This window comes from Bos indicus x Bos taurus, chromosome 13 (assembly GCF_003369695.1).
Source record: "Bos indicus x Bos taurus breed Angus x Brahman F1 hybrid chromosome 13, Bos_hybrid_MaternalHap_v2.0, whole genome shotgun sequence".
Classification (NCBI taxonomy): Eukaryota; Metazoa; Chordata; class Mammalia; order Artiodactyla; family Bovidae; genus Bos; species Bos indicus x Bos taurus.
The window spans coordinates 62,590,891-62,611,782 of NC_040088.1; the positions used below are offsets into that span (position 1 = coordinate 62,590,891).

General features: G+C 38.9%; 1 protein-coding gene across 1 annotated transcript in view; it reads right to left on the reverse strand.

Moving 5' to 3' along the window:
- Positions 1-20,892, reverse strand: part of MALRD1 (MAM and LDL receptor class A domain containing 1) — a 570,138-nt gene that overhangs the window by 432,008 nt on the left and 117,238 nt on the right. The window contains exons 15-18 of the mRNA XM_027560003.1: positions 20,726-20,878; positions 19,179-19,284; positions 18,357-18,724; positions 13,790-14,202 (exon numbers count right to left, since the gene is read on the reverse strand). Coding sequence (XP_027415804.1) covers positions 13,790-14,202; positions 18,357-18,724; positions 19,179-19,284; positions 20,726-20,878 — 1,040 coding nt within the window. The remainder of the gene's footprint in view (positions 1-13,789; positions 14,203-18,356; positions 18,725-19,178; positions 19,285-20,725; positions 20,879-20,892) is intronic.

The window sequence follows — 20,892 nt, forward strand, 5'->3', positions numbered from 1 at the left end:
ACCACACACGGAGCCTAGAAACTGGGCCGGCCCTTCAGTACAGTCCTACACGGAGGCAACAGCACTGAGCATTTAGGCTCTGCATTGACCAGACTGCAGATGTGGGCGGTCTCCAAGGAGAGGTATCCCGTTGGCAAGTCAACCCTCTTGAGGGCATTTTCTAGAGAGAGAATCAGCTAAGCAGCATTAGCTGCCAACAGCCCCAGCACCTGGGGGAGGAGCCCTTCTATCCTGAGGGAGATTTAGGCTGTGGACAACAGTGTCCATGATCATTGAGTCATACAGAACTTTGTGTGGACAGGGCTAATTCATGGCCAGCAAATCAAACCTACATCATCCTTTCTATTAGGTGATAGCTACTGAAAAGATAAATCAAAATCTATACATTAACGCTCAAAGCCTGTTAAAACATTTGTCTTTTGCTATATTGTGTTTTTGTTCTGTTTGGGAATCTCTAGAGAGCAATCATTACTAATATAACATGGAGTAGGAAGGAGTTAGGGAAAAAGAGAAGCTAATTCTTTCCCCTTTCCCGGAACTCAGACTAAGACACTCAGCATCCTACCCTGTGACAGCATCCACAGATGACACACGTTAGACTGAATATAGGCTGGCCTCCTGTCAACGGGCAGTAGCAGTCCTGACAGTACATCAGGAACTTTTGTGAACAGTGACTATAAAGGCTGGATCTACTACAGAGTATTGAGTAGAGTTCCCTGTGCCATACAGTATGTCCTTATTGTAACAGCCTATATGGGAAAAGAATCTAAAAAACAGTGGATACAGATACTCATGTAACAGATTCACTCTGTTGTACACCTGAAACTAACATTGTAAATCAACTACTCCCCTCAAAATTTTTTAAACAAATAACTTAAAGTTTAATAATGTAAAGTTAAAATGGTATTAATATTATTAAATATTCATAGTATTATTAAGAACAATAATAGCAGACATCAAGCTCAATTTCCTGTTCCTAACATTAATGTAAATACTTAATGTTTTCTGTAGTTATTAATAACTACTGAATGAAAATTAATTTATGCATGCCCAATTTTATCCTATGGGACATCATCATCTGAGGATCATGCCAATATCTTTTGAAAATTGTCATTTTTTTTGTTTATTGTATCTGTGTTATACAAAATACTTCACTAAAAAAGTAAAGGTTGAATCTAGATATTTAAAACAAAGTGAATGACATGTGGGGATTACAGACAAAAGTTGGGTTGTTTTTATTTTTTGTCATGTAAGGAGCAGAAATAAATATGGTTAAGATTGAGGGGAAAAGAAAAAGACCTGTTTTGATGCAGATGGAAGCTACTAAATAAGGATAAATACAGACTGTACATCATAATGCAAGTCAAGCTAGAGGCATGAAAGGCAAAGATTAGGCAATAATTAGAATAGAGACCAGTTGGAACCATGAAATCCCACACTCAGAGAGGCTATGACAGTCCTAGAAGGAGTCAATTTTGCCAAAGCTAATTAATGAAATGGAACCCAAGGAAGCATTGTGTTATCAAACATAAGTGGAACATAAGCAAATGTTGAAATAATTTGATAATTTATCTTTTGGTGGCTCAGACTGTAAAGAATCTGACTGTCCTGTGTGAGACCGGGGTTTGATTCTTGAGTCAGAAAGATCCCCTGGAGAAGGGAAAGGCAACCCACTCCAGTACTCTTGCCTGGAAAATCCCATGGACAGTAGAGTCTGGTAGGCTATAGTCGAGGGGGTCACAAAGAGTCACACACGATTGAGCGACTTCACTTTTATCATTATATTACAACATAAGAGAAAAATCAGGTAGTTTGTGCTGGCTACCATGAGGGGAGAAATGCCTTTATTTAGAGTAACTAGGCACAAAGATAGAGGAAATGGCTTATCTCCTCAACCACTTAGAAAGGAGACAAAGGTCATATGATGTTTACTTCTAGCTCAGTGACAATCTTCAATTTTTACTTTTAAACTTAATAATACCTATTATATTTATTATTATTACATTACTGTTCTTATTGCTAATGTTTGAGTAATTACTGTATGCCTGGAAAATTTCAAGTGTTTTATATGTATCTATTAATACATGCAATCTTAAAAAAAAATCTGTACAAGGTAGCACTATTATTATACCTGATTACAGGTAAAGAAAATGTGGCACAGAGAGTTTACATAATTTTCCTAAGGCTACACAGATAATACCTTGCAAAGTCAGGATTTGAACTCAAGCAAATGTAAAGTCCATATTTTACTCTAAAGTCCTTATTATATCTTCCTCAATAACCTGAAATCACTCTATAACAGAGTACAAGTTAAATTTATTGTACTAAAAAAATACCTCTTGAATCTGAGCTACTTAAAATGTAAACTAAAATTAACTCATACTTTATACCAAGTAGTAGTTCCAAGTGAATGCAAAGTTCTCTAACACTGCATAAATTGTGGCAGCGGTATAGCACTATAATTTGCAATGTAGGTATAACACTACTAATTGTAGATCCAAATGCATAAGGTTGACTTAGATAGAAGGACATGTAATACACCCACCTCTATCATTAGCAGTTATCAGAGCAAAGATAAAGCAATGAATTACAGAGGAAGCTGTCATTACCTATGAGAGAAGAGAAGCCAAGACAGCAGTAGGAATGAATCTTAAAATGGAATAAAAAATTCAAACGTCAGGGGCAACAACATAGGAGGAGTATAGAGTCTTGGAGGTCAAAACAAGTAGTTACACACTGCATTTCATAAAGAAAAATAAAGCCTTATCCCAAGATAGAGCCTAGGTGCTCCCTAGCTTTTCTGACACTTCCTCATGGATTTTAATTGCTTCTGACTGTGTTATAACTAAGATGAAGCTACAACCAGGGACACAGTGGGTGAAGGTCTGCTCTTACTGATTGAAGCAGTCATCAAGGACCTGCAGTTTAAAGAATACTCATGATACATACAAATGAAAATCAGAGTAACTCTGCTAATAACAGAAAATATATTTATATGGATTTGCACATAAATCGATGTGCACAGAGTGTGAATTTGGAGATACCAAAGTATTCAAGTAGCCTCTACATGAAAAGGATGTATTTATACACAAGGACACATATTTCAGATTCTCCAGAACAGTCCTCATTTAAAATATCATAAGTAGTCTCTACAAACCTCTCAAATGTCTTGAAAATTTCAAAGGTTTTCCTGAAAATTTCAAAGTTTCCAAATTCAAATAAAATTTCCTTAGACAGCAACTCACAGAGAAACTGGGAATAGAAAAGTCCTTTGTCAGATACTCAGTGTAAATAAACACTTCAGGTACATCACAGAATTGCCCAATAGATCAAAGTATGAGGTTATGGGGATTGATATCTATTTTTTTTAAAACAATTTTTAGGATTTTTCTCCATCTTCATTCGTTACTCTTAATCATGCTGGAGACTGGTTCAGAGATCAATAAACATCTTTTATTTTTTTTAACTTTTTAAAAAATTTTTTAACTTTATAATATTGTATTGGTTTTGCCATATATCAACATGAATTCACCACAGGTTTACACGTGTTCCCCATCCTGAACCCTCCTCCCTCCTCGTACCATCCCTCTGGGTCATCCCAGTGCACCTCTGTTTAACAAGTGGTGCTGGGAAAACTGGTCAACCACTTGTAAAAGAATAAAACTAGAACACTTTCTAACACCATACACAAAAATAAACTCAAAATGGATTAAAGATCTAAATGTAAGACCAGAAACAATAAACATCTTTTAACTGAAACATTTCATTAATTGGATTCAGATGGAGTAGCCATCAATGCTGTACTTGGATGGAATCTCAAAAATGACAAAATGATCTCTGTTTCCTAGGCAAACCATTCAGTATCTCAGTAATCCAAGTCTATGCCCCAACCAGTAATGCTGAAGAAGCTGAAGTTGAACGGTTCTATGAAGACCTACAAGATCTACAACTAACATCCAAAAAAGATATCCTTTTCATTATAGGGGACTGGAATGCAAAAGTAGGAAGTCAAGAAATACCTGGGGTAACTGGCAAACTTGGCCTTGGAATATGGAATGAAGCAGGGCAAAGGCTAACAGAGTTTTTCCAGGAGAACACACTGGTCATAGCAAATACCCTCTTCCAACAACACAAGAGAAGACTCTACATATGGACATCACCAGACGGTCAACACCAAAATCAGACTGATTATATTCTTTGCAGCCAAAGATGGAGAAGCTCTATACAGTCAGCAAAACAAGATAAGGAGCTGATTGTAGCTCAGATCATGAACTCCTTACTGCCAAATTCAGACTTAAATTGAAGAAAGTAGGGGAAACCACTAGCCCATTCAGGTATGACCTAAATCAAATCCCTTCCGATTATACAGGGGAAGTGAGAAATGGATTCAAGGGACTAGATATGATAGAGTGCCTGAAGAACTATGGATGGAGGTTTGTGACATTGTACAGGAGGCAGGGATCCAGATGGTCCCCAAGAAAAATAAAGGCAAAATGGTTGTCTGAGGAGGCCTTACAAATAGCTGTGAAAAGAAGAGAAGTGAAAAGCAAAGGAAAAAAGGAAAGATGTACCCATTTGAATGCAGAGTTCTAAAGAATAGCAGGAGAGTTAAGAAAGCATTCCTCAGTGATCAATGCAAAGAAATAGAGGAAAACAATAAACGGGAAAGACTAGAGATCTCTTCAAGAAAATTAGAGATACCAAGAGAACTTTTCATACAAGATGGGCACAATAAAGGACAGAAACGGTATGGACCTAACAGAAGCAGAAGATATTAAGAAGAGGTGGCAAGAATACACAGAAGAACTATATAAAAAAGATCTTCATGATCCAGATAACCACGATAGTGTGATTGCTCACCTAGAGCCAGACATCCTGGAATGTGAAGTCAAGTGGGCCTCTTAGGAAGCATAACTACAAACAAAACTAGTGGAGGTGATGGAATTCCAGTTAAGCTATTTCAAATCCTAAAAGATGATGCTGTGCAAGTGCTGCACTCAATATGCCAGCAAATCTGGAAAACTCAGGAGTGGCCACAGGACTGGAAAAGGTTAGTTTTCATTCCAATTACAAAGAAAGGCAATGCCAAAGAATGTTCAAACTACATCACCATTGCACTCATCTCACATGCTAGCAAAGTAAGGCTTAAAATTCTCCAAGCCAGGCTTCAACAGTACATGAACCATGAACTTCCAGATGTTCAAGCTGAATTTAGAAAAGCCAGAGGAACCAGAGATCAAATTGCCAATATCTGTTGGATCACTGAAAAAGCAAAAGAGTTCCAGAAAAACATCTATTTCTGCTTTATTGACTATGCCAAAGCCTTTGACTGTGTGGATCACAACAAACTGTGGAAAATTCTGAAAGATATGAGAATACCAGACCACCTGACCTGCCTCTTAAGAAATCTGTATGAAGGTCAGGAAGCAACAGTTAGAACTGGACATGGAACAACAGACTGGTTCCAAACAGGAAAAGGAGTATGTCAAGTCTGTATATTGTCACCCTACTTATTTAACTTCTATGCAGAGTACATCAGGAGAAACTGGATGAAGCACAGGCTGGAATCAAGATTGCTGGGAGAAATATCAATAACCTCAGATATGCAGATGATACCACCCTTATGGCAGAAAGTGAAGAAGAACTAACGAGTCTCTTGATCAAAGTTAGAGTAGAGTGGAAAAGTTGGCTTAAAGCTCAACATTCAGAAAACAAAGATCATGGCTCTGGTCCCATCACTTCATGGGAAATAGATGGGGAAACAGTGGAAACAGTGGCTGACATTGTTTTTTGGGGCTCCCAAATCACTGCAGATGGTGACTGCAGCCATGAAATGAAAAAAACACTTGCTCCCTGGAAGGAAAGTTATGACCAACCTAGACAGCATAGTAAAAGGCAGAGACATTACTTTGCCAACAAAGGTCCATATAGTCAAAGCTATGGTTTTTCCAGTAGTCATGTATGGATTTGAGAGTTGGACTATAAAGAAAGCTGAGCGCTGAAGAATTGATGTTTTTGAACTGTGGTGTTGGAGAAGACTCTTGAGAGTTCCTAGGACTGCAAGGAGATAAAACCAGTCCATCCTAAAGGAAATCAATCCTGAATATTCATTGAAAGGACTGAGGCTGGAGCTGAAACTCCAATACTTTGGCCACCTGATGGGAAGAACTAACTCATTTGAAAAGACCTGGATGTTGGGAAAGATTGAAGGCGGGAGGAGTAGGGGATAAAAGAGGATTAGATGGTTGGATGGCATCACCACTCAATGGACATGAGTTTGAGTAAACTCCGGGAGTTGGTGATGGGCAGAAAGGCCTGGCTTGCTGCAGTCCATGGGGTCTCAAAGAGTCGGACATGACTGAGCAACTGAACTGAACTGAACCTTAAACATTTTAAAGAATTGCATTCATCCGTATTCTTTTCCTCCCCTTGGCAGAAGGTTTTATATCATAAAATGTAAAGGCTTCTTCTACACAAGCACAAAACAGCCTAATCATTTCTGAATTCAATAAAAAGCTCAAGATGGTAACAATGAATTACTGTTTCCAGGGCAGATTATGACAAGACAAAGTAAACTACGATGTGCATTTGGAGTAAATAAAATTAAAAGATAAGTTACTTGGAAGATGATTTCTTGAATTCTAGTCCAAGAAATTATCTTTAAAAGTTTATAATCAGATTTCAGTTTGGCCATAGTCGACAATGCTGTTTTGAAGATGATTTCAGAACAGGCCCTAGAACAATTCCAAATGACAATACTGATAACAGAGTGAAATCTTGCTAAGACCAAGAATGCTGAGTTTCTTTTCAGACCCCAAAATTCTGGGAAGCCCTTGAATATCCTAGAATAGTAACCATCTTCAATCACCTTTTATCTTATAAAGGAACATTTTCACTAAAAATTTCAATGTAAAAATTTGGATATGCACCAAAATCATTAATCTGACATATTTAAGAAGGAAGAAGGCATTGTGTTCCTAATCTACTGTGAGTTGATATGTTCCATAAACAATTCTGGAAGGAGGCTGCACTCAGAGCATAAATTGGTATAGATTGCTTTGCTCTCACAGATATCACCATGATATTTTCTGCTGAATGAGAAAAAGTTTAAAGGCATAAATCAAAATAAAGCAATATCTGACAAAGAATTACAAAGAGGTACCATACCTTTTTCTTAGTGAGCGCTATGACACATTGATTTTCTACTGAAGATAAAAGCCAAAATCATGTGTCATCAATAAAAACAAGCAAAACTATTTGGTTCAAAATGTTATATTGTTAAACACACACACACACACATTTGCAGAGAAAAGTCAAATCTGAAATGTTACACATGATTAAAATGAGTTTGGATCAGCAGAGAAAAAACACACTTGAAAGACATTTCACAGAGTTTATTCCTAGAGGGTGAACAATACATCAGATGGGAATAAACTATTGCTCTTGTTTGTCCAGATAAATACACAGACACTGTCTGAATAAGAAGGCTCATTTCCAGTTTGCTACCTACAGTTTTGCTTTTAGCAAAATAATTCTGCCCTGATAATCTAATGCACTTTTCTTCATACTGAAGTTTCACAAAAGTGTAGTTAAAAACTTTGTCAAGAGGCCAGAAAGGCAGCTGCAGCATAGCCAGCACTTTTGCACAAATTCCAGAATGGTAAATAAATCCCACAATGGCGATTTCAACCCCACTCAGAGCCCCTTTGCTGTATAGCCTTGCTGTGGCAAAACCTGCCAAACCAGACATGGTGACCCCCTACACTGCGTCTACATTTTCTGCCTCCATCCTACTCCTCCAGCCAGAAGGGAGGGTAAAAGTATTTGCAAGTATGATTAGAAAGGAACTGAATGGCTCATACATGCAACACCAGGGAGAAAAAGAAACAAACCAAAGCATAGTTACATGAAGTTTCAAATAGGGCATAGACTAAAAGGGGATAAGACAAATTAGATGTTACAGAAAAGATCACAGAGAAAAAGCTGAACAAACTTTTTGGCCAACCCAGTAAAACATTCGAGCTTGCTATTTTTCTTATTGCTACAGTCCATGGGGTTGCAAAGAGTCACACGTGACTGAGTGACTAACACTTTCACTTTATATGCTGCTGCTGCTGCTACTAAGTCACTTCAGTCGTGTCCGACTCTGTGTGACCCCACAGACGGCAGCCCACCAGGCTTCCCCATCCCTGGGATTCTCCAGGCAAGAACACTCTATGATTTGTCAATACTTAATGATCCATAATATATCACATATATTACAAATATATAAAGTATATTTCCAAAGTTTAATGACTCATATTAATATTCTACTGTAATTTTAGAGAATCAAAAATATCAGATGTCATTTAGTATTATAGAAGTCATAAGTAGTGTGTTAGTCACTCAGTCATGTCCGACTCTTTGAGACTCTGTGGACGGTAGCTGCCAGGCTCCTCTGTCCATGGGATTCTCCAGGCAAGAATACTGGAGTGGGTTGCCATTCCCTTCTCCAGGAGATCTTCCCAAGCCAGGGATCGAACCTATGTCTCCCACATTGCAGGCAGATTCTCTACCAACTGAACTACCGGGAAGCTCTCTCATAACAAATAGAGCAGAATTTAAATAATGGATTTATTTAAAAAATAAATAATGGATTTATTAAGGAATGAGACTTCCTTTCTGGCCCTTGCATTCTTGTAATATTCTCTACCTAACCTTTTCTTCTCCCTTTTTTACTCACACATTCTTCCCACTGGAAACCAAGCTCATCACTTTGGATCAGGTTGTGAGCAAGAGTTGACACACTAAGCTATGGTTATATTTGAGTTCAGCAGAAGAAGATAGCCTATGAGAAACTTAAGATTGTAAAATAAGATTCAGTATGCTGTTCAGTAAGCAACAAATCTATGAGCGCTACTTCCACAGGCTTCAAGCCAGCAGATTCCATCCCAAACCTTTCAATGTAAATTCTAACAACTCCACTAGAAGCTTGGAAGAAAAATGTTACATGAGACTGCATAAATAATTTATACTTGTAGCACTTCTGTTTACAATTTCATGAAAAGTAGAATCAACTTAACATTATTAAATATGGTCCTCTTTTATTTACAATATAACTTATGAAACAATATTTTTCCTAGAAATACTGAAAAATGATGCACCATTTAGGATTTAAAGCTATATCCCACAAATGAAAAAAATAAATCACGATTATGAATAAGATTTTTCAATCTTTTCACAAAATCCACTAGTGGAAAATTCTCTTTATTACTGAGGGATGTTACCAGAACACTATAGAATTATTTCAGATTTAGACAGTTCTGTGGTGTTATATATATATATATATATATTTTACAATTTCTTAATAGTTTAATGATGTGATACCACCTGGAGAATTTTTTTTCTTTTTCAATCCTTGTCCTCTCCTTGGGCCAACTTCATATATAAATATATACTTCAGTAAACAAGGCCATGTTAGGAATAAGTGAGCAGAAGCTTGTAAGTCCTGGTTCCTGTGGTGCCAAAGAATTAATAAGTTTCTTTAAACTAGGTTTTTGCAATACTTACCAGTGAACACTGCTGATATTGAATCCCTGCCAAGAAGAATGGAAAAAAACTTCTCTATCCATATCATGGAATACTATTTAACAATAGGAGGAAGTGCTGATATATTTGGTAATAAAATGAATCTCAAAATAATTATACAGAATGAAATATGTCAGAAAAAAGTACATGTCATACAATTTGACTTATATAACATTTTGAGTGGTGTAAGTTAATATATACGGAAAGTTCAGTGGTTGTCCAGGGATGGAAGTGAGGGTCAGAAGGAGATATTACAAAGGGATATCAGGGACTTCCCTGGTGGCATAGTGGATAAGAATCCACCTGCCAATGCAGGAGACATTGGTTCAATCCCTGGTCCGGGAAGGCTGCACATGCTGCGAAGCAGCCAAGCCTGTGTGCTGCAACTACTGAAGCCCTTATGCCCGAGAGCCCACATGCTGCGACTACTGGGGGCCATGTGCTCTAGAGCACGTGGTCTGCAGCAAGAGAAGCGACTATAATGAAAAGCCCATGCACTGCCACCAAGAGTAGCCCCAGCTCACCACAACTAGAGAAAGCCTGGGTAAAGCAATGAAGACCCAGTGCAGTAAAAAATCAATTAGTTAAAAAAAGGGGTATTAGGAAACTTTCAGGAATGAAGCACATTGATATTTGAATTAGCTTGACCACACATTCACTATGTATAGTTACCAATCAAATCTCAGAAATCTCATAATAAAAATTAGGTAGAAGGTTGACCTGAAGCTTTATATGCAGTGCTGAGCTTTTACTGACCATATCACACATAAAGGCAGTGGATGATAATTTAAACTGACATTAATAAGACAAATTGTTCCTATATCTGCATGAGCAATCTGGTTCTACCCTACGTATTTCATTTTAAATGAATGATCCTGAAAAACCTTTAAATTTTTCTATTAACCAAATATTTAGTGAGTACCTATTAATTCCTGGGCATGTAGGTAATTTCACTACAATATCACAGTTAATGAAAACGTTGGTTGTTGCCACCTTTGCTCAGTAGAACAGAAACTATGCATATCCATCATTCAATGAACAAACATCCAATTGCTTAAAATGGTCTCAATCCTTATTATCTTAAACCATTAATCTACATAGCATGCAGAATCTCTGATTTTATCTTTTCATGCCTAAAATTCATTAAAAAACAACAAAAAAGAACCCTTAGATAAAATCAAATAGAGTACTCCGTGTAATCCAGGTTGGGTTTCAAACCTCAATATTGATGCTTTAGATTCACAACCAAAGGAATCTTTGGTTAGTTCCATGGTCATCGGACTCTGAAGCCGCTCCCTTACAAGGCTGATTTTCTCCTGAAAACCAATTCTTTTTTTTTTTTTTTTTTTTGTATTGGTGTATAACCGATTAACACTGTTGGGATGGTTTCAGGTGGACAGTAAAGGGACTCAGCCATACATCTACATGTATCCACTCTCCCCCAAACCCCCCTCCCATCCAGGCTGTCATGTAACACTAAGCAGAGTTCCATGTGCTATACAGTAGGTCCTTGTTGGTTATCCACTTAAAATATAGCAGAGTGTATATCCCAAACTCCCTAACAATCCCGTCTCCCCATCCATCCCCTTCCAGAAACCACAAGCTCAATTCTCTAAGTGAAAAGCAATTCTTCAGTAAACATCACAAGGAAAGTTAATCCATTTAAATACTGCTGCTGCTGCTGCTAAGTCGCTTCAGTCGTGTCTGACTCTGTGCGACCCCATAGACTGCAGCCCACCAGGCTCCGCCATCCCTGGGATTCTCCAGGCAAGACACTGGAATGGGTTGCCATTTCCTTCTCCAATGCATGAAAGTGAAAAGTGAAAGTGAAGTCGCTCAGTCATGTCCGACTCCCAGCAACCCCATGGACTGCAGCCTACCAGGCTCCTCCGTCCATGGGATTTTCCAGGCAAGAGTACCGGAGTGGGGTGCCATTGCCTTCTCCAATTTAAATACTAGTTAAGCCCAAATTACAACTGACCTGATTAGACATTAAGAATTAACTTGAAGTGGGTGAGCCATTATTAAATAAAAGTCAAAAAACCCTCTTCAGTTTCATTTCACATGATTATATGGATCTTACCACTGGGCTGGACAGCAAAATATCACTCTGCACCTTGCAGATTAGGTTTCATGATGTCAGCTTATGTCTGTCAGGACAAAACACCAACCCCGATGTGTTCTCTACAGAGCCACATACAATGTATATCTATGATGGTTAGAAGCTCAGGTGGCCTGGAGCTAAGTTCTTGGCTGTAAAACTCTTTACTAGAGACGTAGATAAAGAGTGCTTTCAATTGGGGTAACTGAGAAGTTTAGAATATGCCAAAAAAAAAAAAATGTTTAGCCAGTATAAGAAGTTTCTTCCAATATATTATATGCATGTCTATTTGACCAGAGGGGAAAAAACAAATATTTAACACTCCTACATACAACAGGCTATATGATGCATCAGAAAGAGAATGAGGGTTTCCCTGGTGGCTCAGTGGCAATAAATTTGCCTGCCAATGCAGGAGACACAGGTTCAATCCCTAATCAGGGAAGATCCCACATGCCATGAAGCAACTAAGCCTGTGCACCACAACAATTGAGCCTGTGCTCTATAGCCTGGGAGCCACAACTACCGAGCCCATGTGCTACAGCTACTGAAGCCCACACACTCTGGAGCCCATGCCCTGCAATGAGAAGCCAGTGCAATGAGAAGCCTGCAGACCTTAACTAGAGAGTAACTCCCACTCACTGCAATTATAAAAAAAAAAAGCCTGTGCAGCAATGAAGACCCAGCAGAGCCAAAAATAAATAAAATTCTTTTTTTAAGCAGAGTAAAAAAAATGCCTTATGAAACAAAAAAAGAAACAGAATGAGCATGAATTAATAGACATTGTGGATTCTAGAACAAGTCCCTGTTTTTCTGCTCACATTCCATCTGGCCAGGAGCTCAGCTGGTAAAGAATCCACCTGCAACACAGGAGACCCCAGCTTGATCACCTGGGTTGGGAAGATCACCTGGAGAAGGGATAGGCTACCTACTCCACTGTTCTTGGGCTCCCCTGGTGGCATGGATGGTAAGGAATCCACCTGCAATGCGGGAGACCTGGGTTTGATCCCTGGATTAGGAAGATCTCCCGGAGGAGGGCATGGCAACCCACTCTAGTATTCCTGCCTGGAGAATCCCCAGGGACAGAGGAGCCTGGCGGGCTACAGTCCATGGGATCGCAAAGAGTCAGACACGACTGAGTGACTAAGCATGGCACAAAAAACAACTTGAGTTTTTTCCTTCATATTTATAAAACTGGCAAAAAGGATCTTTGACTTACCCACTTCAGGGAATTGTTGAATCAAACAAAGTATGCCAAAGGCCTTTACAAAACTGTAAAAACACATAAGCATTTGAACTTGCTATTGAAACTTTGACTTTTAGGAGAAGGTAGGAAAGATTTCGGAGAAGGCAATGGCACCCCACTCCAGTACTCTTGCCTGGAAAATCCCATGGATGGAGGAGCCTGGTAGGCTGCAGTCCATGGGGTCGCGAAGAGTCAGACATGACTGAACGACTTCACTTTCACTTTTCACTTTCATGCATTGGAGAAGGAAATGGCAATCCACTCCAGTGTTCTTGCCTGGAGAATCCCAGGGATGGGGGAGCCTGGTGGGCTGCTGTCTATGGGGTCACACAGAGTCGGACACGACTGAAGTGTAAGTCTTAGCAGCAGTAGCAGCAGGAAAGATTTAAAGAATATTCCACCAAGAGGAAGGAAACCTAGATTCAAAGTCTGGTTCTGCCCCAGAAGAGCTCCTCCAACAATGTGTGCTGTCTTCCTGGATTTTCGCTCCTTACTTAACAAAATCTGAGGAAATGGGAGATTGAAAAGAACAAGTTTAAGAGTCTGAACTTTTGGCAGAAGACTAGAGATTAAGCCAAACTCTTTTTTTTCCCCCTCCAGGTTTTTCATTTCAGCACAACAATGACTTAGATTGGAAGAACCTACAGCTGTGTCCAATGCCATGCGTCCACCTGTAGAAATTTCAATCACACGTTACTGGAGGTAGTCGAGGAGGAAGGAAACCTAACGAGTTTGGGTACACCCTTAATTAAATGATAAATGTGTGTCAAGCTAACTGACCAAACTTCAATTTTAATTTAAGAACACAGAGATCTTTCATATTCCTTAAATGTTCTGATGCCATTTTGAATATACCTTGTGAAAGCCATTGTCCATACCTGAAAAGGCTTCCTGCTGAAAAGGTTGAGAGATTTCCGTATCCAAATGGGGCCTTGATTCCCAAATATATGCCACAGCAGCTGTCCTCTTGTGTTGTTCCAGACTCGCTGGTAGACGGCCAGCCTATAAATGTGCTTTCCGAACATGTGGTAGTACAAGCGGAAGGTGCAGCCCTCCGCATCAGTGGCGTTAAGGATCGGGCTGAGCAGAGCAGCTCGGTGCTGGAAAACCTGTGGTTCGGAAGATTCGATGTACAGATAGTGTCCCTGAGCTGTGCCCAAAGTGTTATCCTTCATCGGCCCTGTATTAAGCGTTGATGTTGGGCCCTGGTACCGGGTCCAGTCGAAATCATCTTCTGTATCTTGTTCCCAGTTACAAATTCCATTTTCAAAGTTACACTGAAGTTCAGGTACTGAAACGGGCATTAAATAAAATCAAAAGATCATTAAGGACCAAAATAACTACGAATGGGAATACTAGTTGCTACTTTGCTTCTGCCAAGGTAAACCATTCTAATCTTTTTTAATGCAACATTAGAGCAAACTTTTAAGAAAAGTAAATCTTAGCTAATACATCAAGCAATAATATTTTATAGATGGAGGTGGAATCACTTTGGCCATTATTTTCCAAATGCCTTTTATACCCATCCCCTGCCCTGTAGCACCATCCCAACCTTAGGGAAATGATCACTACCCCACAGCTGGCTCACCACAACAAACTTCTGTCTCCACGGATTTCAACTTCAGCTGAATGTTCCAATCACCAGTGAACATTAGAAAAATTAAAGTTCAAGTTCAGCTCCAGATATATTGATTTAATTGGTCCAAATTGTGTACCCATCAACTGAGAGGATATTTTACTAGCTCCCTTGGTGGTTCTAACACGCACTGCTGACAAGAATCATACTAGATCTCAATCTTTTGGAATGCCCTGGGGTAAATGGTAAAGTTGTTTACTCCTTGGTAAAGTCCTGTACAAACACTATGTAAGGTATGGAAGGAAGCCCAATTTTTAATAAGCACCCAAGATGATTCCGAGGCAGGTGTTTTCCAGACTTCACTCTGAAATCGAATTCTTCTCTCTGGATCCATCCCACCCCTCCTTTGTACCAAATATCCCTCCTTTGTACCACAATGACCGTATTTCAATGGTAGCTTATCATTTTTCTTCTCTATTCAAAATCCTTTCATATTTACTTATTTAATCTCAACTTAAATCTAAACTCTATCTTTCAAGTTTTACCATTCCCAAATTAAAATAACTTCCTGTTCATCCACAACTGTCTTTCCCCTTGGCATGCACTAATTTGTCAGCACGCCCTAAACATCTCACCTCTCCCCCTCCCTCTCTCGATGCCTCTTATGTGGTGTGCCCCATCAGTTCTTAGCTCTGTCTCCTCAGTGGTAATCTTTTCTACTCACTGGGTTGTAGCTCCTTTGAGCTGATGCTTTAACATGTTTTCTTTCTCTATTTGTTTGGCTTCACCAGGTCTTAGTTGTGGCATGCAAATGCTTAGCTGCAGCATGCAGGACCTAGTTCCTGGGATGGAACCCGAGCCCCCCGCACTGGGAGCATGGAGTCTTAGCCACTGGACCACCAGGGAAATCCCTGGTGCTTTTAAACTTTTAACTCCCTTCAGTCAATAGAAGAACTCAAAGCACTTTTAAAGAATCGGTCCGTCTCTTATCCACTCAACACTCTACCTACATTTGTAGGATAACATTGGAATGTATTCATTTTTCAAGATGTGACAATTCTGTTGACATCAAGTACTTTTTTAGAATAAATGGGATAGACTATACGTTTAACATTATTTGGGTAGAAGGGACAGGATTTAGAATCAATGAAGATTCCACACTTTAACTTCATTTACATAAGTTAATGTTTTTGAAAGACAAATGTCAGCTGTCCTCTATTCATCTTACTAACGGCACTTGGAGCCAAAGGTGAACAAATATTCTGAAACAATAAATAAAAGCATATGTGAGTAAACGCAGCCAGGCAAGAACAAATCATCTGTCTCGAAACCCAGAGAACAGGAGCTTAGACCTAATGAAGGGAACCAAGAGAGTAAATGTCAAATGGGAGATGAGCTTTCCTTTGATATTTCCTCACTGGTGACTAATCAAGCGCAGCTGTGACGTGAACTGGGCCCGCAGGTCCCCCGCAAGTGTCAGTTTGGGGCTGTGCAGCAGAAGGGGGATGTCAAGCAACTGTGTTTTTGACATAAAACTGGCACTAAAGCCAACAGATTTTTTCACATTGCCTGTCTTCAGATTGACTGCATGCTCAATCTTTATTTCAAAAAGGAAGACATATAGCCCCACCCTTCAATGAAAGACCACGTTCCACGCATACTTCAGGAAATATAGCATTGATTTCTGGATGACTAAGGCATTCTATGTTAATAAAGTACTAAATCTAGGGACTTCCCTAGTGATCCAGTGATTAAAACTCCACACTTCCACTGTAGGGGGCACGGGTTTGATCCCTGATCAGGGAACTAAGATCCTGCATGCCACATCGCACAGCCAAAAAATAAAAAAGCTAAATAATAAAAAAATAAAAATAAAGTCTCCATGTAAAAAAGTTACTATGTCTATTTATGTTCTTATGGCTGATTCACAGTGTTGTACAGCAGAAACCAGCACAACATTGTCAAGAAATTATCATCCAATTAAAAATAGTTTTAAAAATTACTACGTCTAAATAGAAGGCTATGAGAGAAAGAGAAAGTGACAGTCACTATGGTTTCCTCTCATTAATATTTAGTCAGAAGAAATATTTTGATATTATAGCCATACTTCCAAAATTTTATTCTAATCAGTTAATACTGTGAAGTTTGAAGGATAAGTTGCTTTATCTTTAGTAATAGATCAACATCTTTCAAGGAGTGGGGTTTGAAGTGAGTGAAAAAGATGAAAGGGCTTTCGAAATTTGCAAAAAATAAATTACTTTTAGGACAAGCAATGCTTCTTGTAACAGCCATTGGTCAAAATCATCAATTTCATTTATATGCACTAAAGTTATTAGTTGTAAACAAGCTGCATGACAATTCTGACTTTAATGTGCCTGACTGTATTAAACACCACATATGTGCAAAATTCTCCACAATATTTATATGGAAATTTCTCAGTGTAATGTTTCCTATGATGTTCCAAGTATTTGATGGCTTTCCTTTGGTTTATGATAAGACTTCCAATTTAACAGGCACACAGATTGAATTTTAAGGATCATTGCTATTTCTGGACAAAGAAAAATGCAAACTTTCCTTGATAGATTTTGGTAATTAAAAAAGAAAAACCTCTCTTAGCTTGTGATTCATTTTCAGAAACAAATGCAGCCAGCACTACCAGGAACCAGGTTTATTAATTAAACTGCAAGAGGTACACAATCATCAGATACCATCAACTTTTTGGTAATTTAAATCAGAAATTCGGGACTTTAACATCTCACTCTCTGCTCCCTATATCTAAGACATCATCTAACGTCCCTCCCCCAAACTTTAGTCCCTGCATCTCCACCACTGACACTGGAGAGAGGCTGCCAACCCCTCTCCTGGGAACTCCTGCTACAGGCTCCTAATAAATATGATCCAGTTTCCTCTAATCCACTCATTACACTGTATCCACAGTGACATTTTTAAATCTTAAATTTTTAAATCAATTGTATTATATTACCTTCCTTCTTAAAAACCTTCAAATGGGGAAAAACTTCCTTAAAATGGTCTACAAAGATCTGATAATCTGGCCTCCCCCTTCATCTCCATCTTTATGTTGCATCCTAGTTCTCCCTTAATGCCTTGCTCCAGCCATACTGGGTATCTTGCAGCTGCTGTGCGGTCACGCCTCAGGGTTTTGCACATCTTCATTTACTTACTATTTTTCAGATCTCAGTTAAGTCACCATCTCTAGAAAGTCCAAACCCATAATTATATAAAGCCACAGCATTTGTGAAGTCCTGTCTAAGCTCCTGTCATTTTGCATTTATTTTTTAAATGTGTGAATAATATCTATCTCCTCAATGAGACTGTAAGCCCCATGGGGTCAGCGACTCTGTATAATTGTGCTCATCACTGTATCTCTAGTATGTAGTTCATAAATCTACATAATAAATACTGATGGCTGACTAATCATACAAAACATTCATTCAACTTTGGAACAATGCTTAGGGCCTTTGTTTTGATGGACTAGGAAAACAATGTATACCATCAAAATGTATACCCGTGGCTGATTCATGTCAATGTATGGCAGAAACCAACACAACATCATGGGGCTTCCCCCCTGGTGGCTCAGTCCGTAAATAATCTGCTTGAAATGAAGGATACACAGGTTCGATCCCTGGGTTGGGAGGATCCCCTGGAGAAGGAAATGGCAACCCACTCCAGTATTCTTGTCTGGGAAATCCCATGGACAGAGGAACTTGGCTGGCTACAACCCACAGGCCCACAAACAGTCAGACAAGACTTAGCAAATAAACCACCACCAGCAGCACAATATTGTAAAGCAATAAAGTAAATGAATATTTTAAAAATTAGTAAGAGGGACCAGAAAGAAAGATACTTACCACAATTGACCTCATCAGTATAATCACCACAATCATCCACCAGATCGCATAACTGAAGTTTTTTAACACAAATCCTAGTGTGCAGACACCAGAAATGATCTGGCTCTTTGCAGCTCTTTGAGGGGGGTGGAAGAAGACAATTTTCAAATCTGATATCATCAATAGCTGAGACACCAACATAAATGCCAAGACTGACTTTATGTAGCAACAAATGGAAAGGCTGAGTAAGACGTCCAAGCTGAACAACTGCCCGTGACCACTGGTCACCCTGGTTATACAATACTCTCCAGAGTACCGTGGACTCGCTGGAATTTCCCATGTGTAGCTGTAACTCAGCTGCCCCCACTGATAGGCCATAGTTATAAAACCTGAAAGAGAACAAACACAAGAAATGGAAATGATTTCTGGAAAAGACTAATTGTGTGACTTTTACTCAGTCAACAGTCAATCAAAAATGAGTTATCACAATAGATGCCTTTATTTAATATTGTGGCCACCCATATGAAAGAGCTTATCTGCTTAGGTGCATACTCTGACTCTCAGGACCCTGGGACCCTTTCTCAAGGAGTTCACTCCAGAACTCAGGAAGCAGTGTTAATTATAATTCACTGTTGGAGGAAGAGTCCTTTTTATTTTAAGAAAGAACATTATAAATACTGATAATGTGCTCCTAAGTAAAATGCTAAATGTATGGATCTGATGCAATAGCTATTTTTAAAATAAAGCCAAATTATAGGAAAAATTACAATATTGAGTACATGCAGGGCTATCCTTGCAACTGCCAAGCTGCTAGAGTAATTGACCATTGTTTTCAATATTTACCAGAAGGAAAGAGTGCATCCAGGTCCTGTCTGGCTGAAAGTTGGGCTCTGGAGTCTAGCAATTTGTGATAAGCTGTTGCTTTTCTTCAGAATGAACATAAAGTGCCCTATTGGAAAATAAGAAGAAATCATAACTTAACCTGCTAAATTCTAAAATGAGACATCTTTCTGTAACCCTTACACTGAGGACTATACAACAATTAAAAAGCAATAAAAGTGATTGTTAGCAAATTTTCTTTTATGAGCACTCAACTATTATCTAGAGCTGGGCCAAAATGATGCCAAAAACAACTGGAAGTTTCCATTAATTCAGCCAAAAATATATCTATACTCCATCCCCAAAACCTGTAAAGGAGCATTTCTTTTTTGACAACGTAAGTACAATAGATAATATTCAACTGTTCTATTATTGTTTAGTTGCTTGGTTGTGTCCAATTCTTTGGTGACCCCCTGGACCGTAGCCCACCAGGCTCCTCTGTCCATGGGATTTCCCAGACAAGACTATGGGAGTGGGTTGCCATTTCCTACTCCACATTGTCCTATGATGTAGTATCATAGAATTTTACTGCTTCTCTTTTTCTTCTCAGACTTGAGCAAAGGTAAACTGAAGTACAGATCTCCCTTGACTTAAGATGAAGTTATGTCTCATAAGCCCATCATAAGTTAAAAATATCAAAGTCATAGCACAGGGAACTCTACTCAATACGCTGTAATGGCCTATATGGGGAAAGAAACTAAAAAAGAGTGGATATAGACATATCCACTCTGCTATGTTTAAAGTGGATAACCAACAGGGACCTACTGTATACAGCACAGGGAACTCTGCTCAGTGTCACGTGGCAGCCTGGATGGGAGGGGTGTTTGGGGGAAGAATGGATACATGTAGATGTATGGCTGAGTCCTTTTGCTGTCCACCTGAAACTATTGCAGCAATATTAATTGGCCATACTCCAATGTAAAATGAAGTTTTTTTTAAATATGTGTATTTTAAAATACATACATCAGATATATGTATAACTGATTCATTTTGCTGTACACCTGTAACTAACACAACATTGTAAATCAACCCTATGTAAATAAAAAGTTTTTATAAAAAAAGAAAATATTGAAGTTCAAAAGGCATTTAACCTACTGAACATCACAGTTGGCCTTGCCTCCCTTAACCATGCTTAGACCACTTACATTAGCCCACAGTTACACAAAATCATCTAACACAAAGCCTATTTCATACTACAGTGTTGAATATTTCATGTAATTTATTGAATGCTCTACTGGAAGTAAAAAACAGAACAGCTGTAACTATATTGATTGTGCATCATGGTGATCATGTGACTGCCTGGGAGCCGCATCTCTGCCTCTTCCCAGCATCAGAAGAGAGCATTACAGGTGTATCATTATCCCAGAAATGGTCAAAATTCTAAATGTGATGTATAGTTTCTATTGAATGTGATCTCTTTCACACCATCATTAAACTGACAAATCATTAGGTCAAACCATTGTTAGCTGGGGAAAGTGGGTAGGTTCGAAGAACCTCTACAGGCATCTTACCTTGAGATGTGTTGTGAGTGTGATCCCAAGGTGGAGCCTGATCCTCAAATTCAGCAGAGAGGTTACTTCTAGAGCTCCAGGTCCACTCAAAATCATCACCACGGGCTGCTTCAAACCAACCACAGCTATCTGTTTCAAAGTCACATTCGGTAACTGAAAAAGAAAAA